Raw genomic sequence first — 9,838 nt, forward strand, 5'->3', positions numbered from 1 at the left:
CAAAAACAGACTAGACGAAGCGATGCAGGAGCATATGTTCAGTCTTAAAATGCCTAGCAAATTACGGACCAGGCAATAAGTCCAGCAGCTATCTCAATCAATCGTCAGCTATAGAAAGATCGGGTTCCAAAGGCCGGATCCCTTGTGAATCAAGTCACGAAAAGTTCAAGAATCGGCAACAGGCCATGGGCCTAACTCTTCAACGCCGACACTTCTATTCTATTCTATTATGTCATATTAATCATTAAATACTACTTTTTGTATCTAGAAACGGCATTTGTCATTGAAATTTTAGATTAAAAGCGTCTAAAATTCTTTAATAAGAGCGAAAAATGTTTAAATAACTGAACACAGAATCATGGCGTCATGTGACTCATAACGTAAACCAAGGATGTAAGCCAGCTTGTGATTGGCTGATATGCAACGTGGTTTCACTGGTTTGATAGAGCGCTCTCGGCTAAGTCGGTCGTACGAGAGTTGTGAAGGTGTCAAAAGTCGCTGATCGTACGCTAGACGTATCTTCTTGGGCTTAAGTTCAAGAAGTTATGTCCATTTCTCAATGTTTGAAAGTACCTGCCGTGATCACTACCGTGATCACTTGGTGACCACGAAAAAATGAACACACATATCAGAATTTTTTCAATTGGGATCTGAAAATAGTTTAACGCTTTATTTGGGATTGCAGGCGCGTGCCGCTCTGATCAGTTCAAGTGCCCCGAAACCTTTCGCTGCATAGACGAGGAGTTGCGGTGCGACGGAGTCTTCAACTGTGGCGACGACAGCGACGAGCGCGACTGTGAGTTGACTGATGAGTCGAGCGCTTCCGCGCAACCCTATTGTCTTTTATGTCAAGTTAATATCAGTATCTGCTTCTGCTCTTAATATTTTTTCAGTTATTTTCTTGAATATAAATGAATTATTCATCGTCTGCATTCAATAATAACGTTACACTATAGAATTATTTTCAATGTTGCGCAAGCATGCTTTGACTAAAACCGAGTTATCGAGTTTAACACCGTCTGGGGCCGAAATTTTCTTTCCCCATGAAGTTTTGGGCCCGTTGAACCCATTTTATACTGAGACTTTTCCACCAATTCTGAAGCGATGTTATAAACAACACATACAACACATTCTCACACCATATACGTTCTTCCTCGCCTCGCGTTCAGGAAACCCAATCACCCTGCATAAAATTAGTTAGTTATATTAATTAGTTAGCCCGAAATTCACGGCTTCTTTGATTTATCGCAGGCTGCACAGGTGACCACTTCGTGTGTGGCGACGGCAGATGCATCCACAAGCGTAATGAATGCGACAGCAGGAACAACTGCGGGGACTGGAGTGATGAGAAGCATTGTGAGTACACGGCTGATGTAATGAGTCAGTAAATGTGTGTCGGCACATAATGAATCGGCGTAGGTATCAAATAAATATGATGGCCATGTGTGTGTAATGATCTTGCGTGCCGAGGTTCAAATAAAATTAGCTCTAAGGAACATTTATATTAATTTATGCTGACAGAGTCGCACAAACATATGAATATTAGATTAGAGTTAACAAGTGTCACATATTGTGTCACTTGTTGACTCATGGAGGTTACGTCATTGAGTCACGTATTGTGTCTCTAATTTGGACATGGAGGTCACTTATTGCGTCATAGTGACGACGCAATCAATTAAATCAATCAATCGTAATAAATAAAACATTGAATATTCATTAATTGTATATTGAATATACATTGATCAATCCTACCCCGAGCACCCCCCGAGCACCTTCAGCTCTAGCCCGGCTAATGAATCACTCGCCTCTCCCTAATTATTCAAAGTTCATTCGATTTTCATCAGGTGCAAAAATTCCACTTACGAAAGTACTACATGTGCAGTAAACTCAGTTGGAATTGTAGAATGAGCATTAATTTAACATCAGGTAATGCAAATCCAAGACCATTACAAAGTTGTTTCAGAAACCCTGATTATAGAACATAATTGAACTGAACTTCCGTAAAAGGCAGAACATAGTAAGGAACATAGCTCAAAATACTTGTCGGTATAACAAAAGATAATTTCGTGATCTACAAAGATTTATCTCCCGTGTTCACCCCTTTTCAATTATAATAACATAGCATAAAATACATGTCGGTATAACAAAAGATTATTTCGTGATCTGCAAAGATTTATCTTCCGGCTGAGACCTTATCAATTATGGTTTTAACACAACCTACCTAATTACTTGTGATTACAGGCGTGTGCCGCTCTGATCAGTTCAAGTGCGCCTACACCGGCCTCTGCATAGACGGGGCGCGGAGATGCAACGGTCGTCGCAACGACTGCGGCGCCTACAGTGGCGACAACAGCGACGAGTACGGCTGTGCTAACTGGCGACGTGAGTAACTCTACGGACATTCTGACTGACTAACTTCCCTCCCAACTCTACTCACATTTATGCGCACTTCCGTTATTAACCTAATGTTATCCGCATATTTACACGCCGTTTTTCTCCCAATATTTGAATTTTATCATTTTACGACTTTACCTCGCGAATTGTAACTTTTACCTTATTTATTTACGAATTCAACTCGCGACAAGCTCGCCATTGTCCGATGTAACCAAACTCGGTCTCACCGTCTCGACAAACTACGTTCTAAGCGTGTTTTGCTTGCTGTTATCTGGGACCTATAACCGAATGATATGAAGTTTTATCCTAAACCTGCTTCTTTGTTTGTGCAACTGTAGTGAGTGTTGTTAAATAATATTTCAGATAGTTTGCACCTTCGATGTGGAAGATTTGAACTTATTAGTGTTAGCCCTGATGAGCCATTTATGTGAAATTTAATTATAAATCACCATTTGTTGGGTGGCATGTTATATTTGCGTTGTTCCTTATTTATGTGGGTGTCGTCTGACAGGTATTTAAATACTGTCGTCTGCTAATGTTATGTATATATATATATATATTCTGTGTTAGGAACTTGTGTTTCGATTCAACAATACACAATTTTAAATGATTAATTCCGACCATTCTATGGTCTGTAGTACCGACTACGTTGACTTCAGTTTAATTAGATGTTAGGTCTTGCTTTTTTACTGATTTGCCCTCTCGTTTCGTTTTATAGATAATCTGTTGCAAAACGTACCGTCACAATAGAATAAAAAATCTCCATCAGATGGTTTGGCAATCTTTGTCATCGGCATGCGCCGACTCGACCGCTTCGTGCTTGTGCACGACTGCAGTTTGATCGTTTGAATACAAATCAAGAATTTAAATAGAATCACTTAAAGAATATTTTTTCATGACCTTTGAATATGAACACGAGGAAGTCATATCACTAGTTTAGTTAATACTGATCAAATGACTGTTCACTGGCGTTCACAGTCACTGTCATTTGACAATTGACGCTGCCATTTGACAATGAACTGGCGTTCACTGTCATTGTCAAAGTAAGAGGGTTTAGAATGCTTCATGCACTCACAGCCTCGGTCATGAGAACTGTAGCACTGAGTAATGCATTACTGATTACAGGATAACAGAGCCTTCATACGCTCACAAGTAGGGCAACATGGGGCAGCGCTCTCTCCCCCCCCACACAAACTTTTAGCGCATTTTCTCATTTATGAAAAAATGCACTATTGTGCTCGCCATGTCCGTCTGTCTGTCTGTCCGTCCGTCCGTGACCACGTTTTCGTCGACGAGAAAATGCGCTCTCTGCGCAGTTATATTTTTTTAAATTAAATTTTTGATGAAGTTTTAATTGATACGAGGCGGTTCTTTGTTTTGTTTAAAGGTAAAACTAATGAGGAATGAATGATGTGAATTAAACGCCTATAGACTTATTAAATTTTTAATGAAACACTATTTTGTAAAAAGTGTCACAATGGGCCAATGAAGTTGATATGTAAAGATTTTCTCGGTTGAACTAACACAAACATATATACCTATTATTGGTATACCCATTGCCCCACCCCTGGGGCAATCGGCCCATGGGCTTGGGGCTAGGCGCCCACCCTTGGTCCCTTTACCACAATTGCATATTTTTCGTTTAAAAATGATAAAACAACACTTTACAGTTAAAAATAAGAAAAATGTAATAAAAACTGACGATGGAGCTGGTCTCCGAAACGTTTTATATAAAGATATGAATTTTTGTGGAATTTTCTTTGCTTTTAAATTCTTAGTTAATTTGCGATTTAAGCAAACTAGTGATATAAATTCATAAATTCAGAATAGTTATATTATGAAAATTTGTTCGATTCAGCCCTCCGGAACATTACACCTTACGCAATAGATAGTACAATTTACGATCAAAATCATATACCACGAATGTCTGGTCACGAATCTCATTTATACTCAGCTCCTCCTAATTTGTAAAAACTACATGTTACTTCGAGGAATTCATGAACTGCTACATTTTTCAACATTCATAATTTATGAATACTTCACGCAGATGAAATCAAGAGAAGATTGTGCCCCAAAGAACCCTGACGCTGTTCAACATTTTCACAATCTGGGCGCAACTGAATTACAACTGACGCAGCTGCAGGCGTACACTGAGTACGAGGTGTGCGTGTACGCTTACAACGAGGGCAGACAGAACAAGAAGTGTGAAGTGTTTGAGACCCTACCGGAGGAAGGTGAGCGAGACTGCCTCTCTTTACTGCTATAATTGAGACTCCATAGCTATAAGCTCTAAATTACTCACTAGCTGTCACAAATGAATATGACGCCGTAATAATTTACTTCATACAACTCTATTAAATATGTTATTTTTTTGTCTCTGAAAGTTATTTTGTAAGCAAAGCATATAGCAAGAGTGCGCTCAAAACTTCATGACACCTCTTCTAATTCAAACATTCCATGGTTATCATCAGTTTCTTGGCCCGTGGAGGAGTTGACCTCTTCCACGACGTCCACTTCCATCAGCCTGCGGTGGAGGAAACCTTGTCCTCCCATGGCCGCCATCAGCGGCTACCGCGTCACGGTCACTTATTACGTCCAGGCGTCTGAGTGCAGCGACAGCGCAGCCCACTTCTGCCACACCATCAAGGAACTACAACCTGAACGCACGTACAACATTGAGGTCAGGCTCAGTGTAAGGAACTGCGTACTAGGAAAAAGGCGACAGAGCATCACTGTGATACTGCGCCGGGGCAATGGGATAGTAAATGAAAAATCATAAAAATATTTAAATGGACCTGAAATTACTAAATACCAATAAGGGCAGTTTTCGCCATTACATTTCAATCGCTCGAGGAAAAAGGTTTTTGTGACTGTTTCTTTTTCTGCTGATTGTCTTGTAATTATTGCTTACGAGGAAAGATATTCAAGCTCCCCCAGGATATTCATATAAATTTACGTGTATATGTAGTAAAGGAATTACGCACAAGAGCATACTGGCCACAATCTGTCCGCCCAATTTACCCGACTTGTTGCACTTCCAATCCAGCACCGTTACCGAGCTAATCAGCATGAATTAACCAGAGTATGCATTACTTGAGATACTTCCACCGCATGATTCATTCAAAAATTTTAAATAATTTTCAGTGCAAATGTGCTCGTCCTTATTGATCAACAAAAATGTATGACTAGCATTATAAGTTTCATAACACATTTATTAAAGCTCTGCAGAGAGCATATCGCAATCGATGTATCCATTTTGACTAGTTTTCGAGAATTTTAAAGCGAATAAAATAGCCCAAAAGTTCAGCGTTTCTGCAATGAGCAGAAGTTTCAGAAACCAGCTTCATCGGCAGTTCTAAGTCAAGTTTTGCCCAGGATACCTTTCATTTAGTCATCAATGCATCTTTTATCAATGCATTAAAAATGCATCTTTTAATACTACTAAATCAGTGTATTTGAAATCTGTTGAATTATCTCTAGCAGTTTGAAGTGTAAAGATGATATAACGTGGTCTTTTTGTTCCTGATTTTGGTTTCAAAGTCCAACGTTTATTCTAATTCAAAGTCCAACAATTATGTATTCTAATTGTCGATTGATATATGCAATCGATGATCGAATTTTATTTGGTTTATGGCGATACAATGTAACCTTATATTCATCGGAAAGTTTTTAAGCTGACAATCTTCAAATTAATCGTTTGAAAGTAATCTCCACACCGAGAACTTTTTCTTGATTATTCGGATCTTATCACTTGCCTCAGACGGGGTATAAAGCATCGTCATCTCTCCTCGAGGTTAAGTTGTCATTGATTCTATGAATTAATTTGTCATGATTTTCACTTAATATAAAAAAAATGTTCGGGTGAAATTTTGGCACTGAATTGAACATCAGCGGCTCCTAAACAATCGCTACTTTCATCAATTCGGGCATCAAGTTTTTTTTCTCAGCACCCATCGAGACTTTAAAAGAACATCATATTTTCTCTGCGGCTTTGCTGATACGTTGTCAACCTTATACAGTTGTTGCAGTACCAGTATAACTACAGCCCTCAATTTCCGCGTTTCTTATTCTAATCTATAAGATACTCGGTCGAATAAATTCACCATTCTGTTATTATTTATATTTATATGTCATCTTCGGAATTTCATCATCATCAATTACAACAATCCTCTTTCGTTTGATGTACAGACTACTTTGAGATGGTAGTGGAAACTGATATTGATTCTGATTGATAATCTTGCTGTTATTATAAGTTCACCATTTAAATCAGTTTCTATTTGAGGCCTATAATCATGAGTTTCTTTTTTTCAGTTGGTTTATCAATTTGAACAGTTCCGTTCCATTCTGTGCTCTCTATTTTAATAATTAATTTTGCTAAAAATAATCTACATTTCTTGATCATAAGTGCAATCTAACTGTTTTTTTATTCATCTCGGCTATTTAAAATAATTCTATTTTCAACTGCAAACTGATTAGGAGATTAAGTATAAAGTTGAAGTTTATCTACGGACAGATAAACTGGTTGGCTAGAATACTGTATATTTTTATGCCACGGGAGGACGTTAAGGAAAAAGTATTCAATTATTGTATAAATATATCATCATTACGCTGTATCCATTTCCTAACAGCATTGAACAAGTTTAACATTATATTCACTATATTCGTACTTGCATGTACTCCCTCACCTTCCAAGATTCCGGCGCCAAACCCAAACAGAATATGCAAGCTGTTGTGTTTGTTCAAATTCACTTTTAATTGAGGATAGTGAGTAGCTACAGCATATTTGATCTTATTGGTATTTGCCTTAATATCAGTCAATTCCTCGAGTATATTTTAATGTACTTATTTATGCACTCCACCTCGTAACATCCGGTCGGGATTGTTATTACGCTTATATCGCTCAAAAATTCCAAATGAAATTTATTATTTGGTTCATCAATATTTGGGGTAGAATGATACATATACAGTCCCTTCCAATGAGAGTTCATGAAATTCATTTTACCCCATTTTATTGCAGTTGTAAAGTGTGTATAAATGGCACTCATTCTGCCGCTAATAACTTTGCTTTGTGATTCAATTTTTCAACACAAATTGTTGACGTTTAACATCATGATCACTTAATGAATTTCGTTTATGAAGTTCATGTGGGAGTACTTGCAATTCGTCAGACTCCTGTGTTTCCAACATGCAGAGAGCCGAATAATAAATGATATCCTGCGAAAATATCATTAGCGGTAGAAGGTACAACAATTATTCCTTACATGATAATGAAAGTTTTGAACCAGATTTTGAAATACCTGTCCTTGGTCCTGAGGTGTGATCCCCTATTTGAAGGACTTACAGATCTAATTATAGCAATTTCATGACAATATTTTCCCTTCTACGTTGCTTTATTCAGTAGATTGATGAATTTGTAGTATTTAAGTCCTCTGTTTTTTTCTTTGTCCCACCCGACCGGAAATGAGCCTCAGTCTGTGTCATAATTCGCAGGTAATTTCTGACATCTTTTTCTTCACAGTTTTCAGGGCTTTGTTTTGCTAGTAGCTCCCATAACCGAACAGCTCCGTTAAGAACATCATCCCCATTCATCAATCATTAATTTGAATGTCTACGATTTTATCTCACACTTTATCATTCTCTCCTTCAAATTTTATGCCGTACGTTTTATCGTACACAGATCCAGGTTTGATTGCATGACTTTAAAATGTCGTGGCTACAGGACCAGCAATATTTTTAGAGTCTGGAGAACCTGTAGCCAATCTTCATGCATGATTGATTGTTTACATCTAACTACGAGCATCTTTATGAGCGAACCTTAATTGTTTAGTTTCTTCAACCGTTTTGGTAAGAGGTTCAATTAAAAGCTCTACACTTATTTAACATCTTCGTATGAATCTCGTTCCATGCATGTTTCTGTAGCGTTTTTTAAATCTTTTTTGTTTTTTTGTTAATCATGTCATTTTATTGAAATAAAATAACTTAAATAACTAGATTTTAGCATGTGTTTGTGCTCAACTGCTGCGTATTCAACTTGATGTGAGTTCATCTTGATGTGTGTTCAACTTTATGTTTTCAAATCGATATGAGTTCAACTCGATACGAGTTCAACTCAATATGAGTTCAACTCGATAAACATGACTGCTGTATTTTGGAATTCATCAACCAAATCTCAATTTTTTTCTGCAACGATTTTTGCCTCAGGGAATGAATTCGTATATATTTTCCTTTTGAATTAGTATCTTATGTGGTCCTTTTAAATTGGTATCATATGTTCAGTTGTGGTAATACAAACGTCTCGTGACTCGCAGGTACAAAGCTGCACCGCTGATGACAACCGCGCATGTTCTGCTGCTATGGCGACAGCCGTCACGACAGAACCAGCAGGTCAGAGACATCGCGGACTACACCAATCTTTATCTCTTCTTTTGGGGTGATTTCCTTTAATTTTTTAGTATCTCTAGTTCTAATTTAATTTCCTACATAAGTTTAGCACTCAGGCTAAACTTATTTTTAATAAACTCAGGCTAGAAGCATTTTCTAATATTTAAGTTTTTTGCAGCTTATTATTCGTGATAATAATATGAATAGAAAGATTAAAATAATAAATGAATGAATAAAAGATCAGCAACCTATCAAGGACACTTATTTTAACATTGACTTTGCATAATCGCGCTCTGATTAATCGGGTGTAGTCTGAGTTTATTAACGGTTAGTGTAGTTTGCAGGGTCCCACAGTTAGCACGTAGAACCGGGATGCAGATAAACGTAGCTTGGAGGGTTAATCCGACGCAGAAATGATCCCGACGCTCTCGGTAAACTCGTTTGAGCAACTTATGATGCACCTCTGAAGAGTTAAATGCATCCTTGCATTATTACCATTCTAATGAATAACCTTATGAACGCATAACTGGCACCATACCACGCTTAATTTTGTATTTTGCTTACGTGAGTAAAATGCTGCTAATGAACCTCTTTGCTCCATTATTTGAGAATCATTGATAATTTCGTCTTACCAAAAAATTAAGAAGTATCATTCCACTTTCTGAGTACGACTATGATGACGAATAGCAATTCGTTCCATTCTAAATTCCTTTTTACTATTGCAGTATCCTGCACCGCAGAGGAGCTGCAGTGCGGCGCCCTTTGCCTCCCACTCTCCGCGCGGTGCAATGGCGCCTCAGAGCGCGACGACGGAGAGGACGAACCGCCGTCGCAGACCGCGGTCGTGCCAGCTGTACTAGTGCCAGGTGCAGCGGTGCCAGCTGCAGTGGTGCCAGGTACAGCGGTGCCGGGTGCAGCGGTGCCAGCTGTACTAGTGCCAGGTGCAGCGGTGCCAGCTGCAGTGGTGCCAGGTACAGCGGTGCCGGGTGCAGCGGTGCCAGCTGTACTAGTGCAGAGGAGCGCGGCGCCCTTTGCCTCCCACTCTCCGCGCGGTGCAATGGCG

General features: G+C 38.7%; 1 protein-coding gene across 1 annotated transcript in view; it reads left to right on the top strand.

Moving 5' to 3' along the window:
* Positions 1-9,746, top strand: part of LOC108673492 (atrial natriuretic peptide-converting enzyme) — a gene marked incomplete at its 3' end in the record, with an annotated part of 42,945 nt that extends 33,199 nt beyond the window's left edge. Inside the window, exons 5-12 of the mRNA XM_018161334.2 lie at positions 686-796; positions 1,252-1,356; positions 2,242-2,382; positions 3,164-3,237; positions 4,442-4,628; positions 4,866-5,074; positions 8,703-8,778; positions 9,501-9,746. Of these exons, the coding sequence (XP_018016823.1) occupies positions 686-796; positions 1,252-1,356; positions 2,242-2,382; positions 3,164-3,237; positions 4,442-4,628; positions 4,866-5,074; positions 8,703-8,778; positions 9,501-9,746 (1,149 nt within the window). The remainder of the gene's footprint in view (positions 1-685; positions 797-1,251; positions 1,357-2,241; positions 2,383-3,163; positions 3,238-4,441; positions 4,629-4,865; positions 5,075-8,702; positions 8,779-9,500) is intronic.
* Between the last annotated feature and the right edge of the window lie 92 nt (positions 9,747-9,838).

This window comes from Hyalella azteca, unplaced genomic scaffold (genome assembly GCF_000764305.2).
Source record: "Hyalella azteca isolate HAZT.00-mixed unplaced genomic scaffold, Hazt_2.0.2 contig10327, whole genome shotgun sequence".
Taxonomy (NCBI): domain Eukaryota; kingdom Metazoa; phylum Arthropoda; class Malacostraca; order Amphipoda; family Hyalellidae; genus Hyalella; species Hyalella azteca.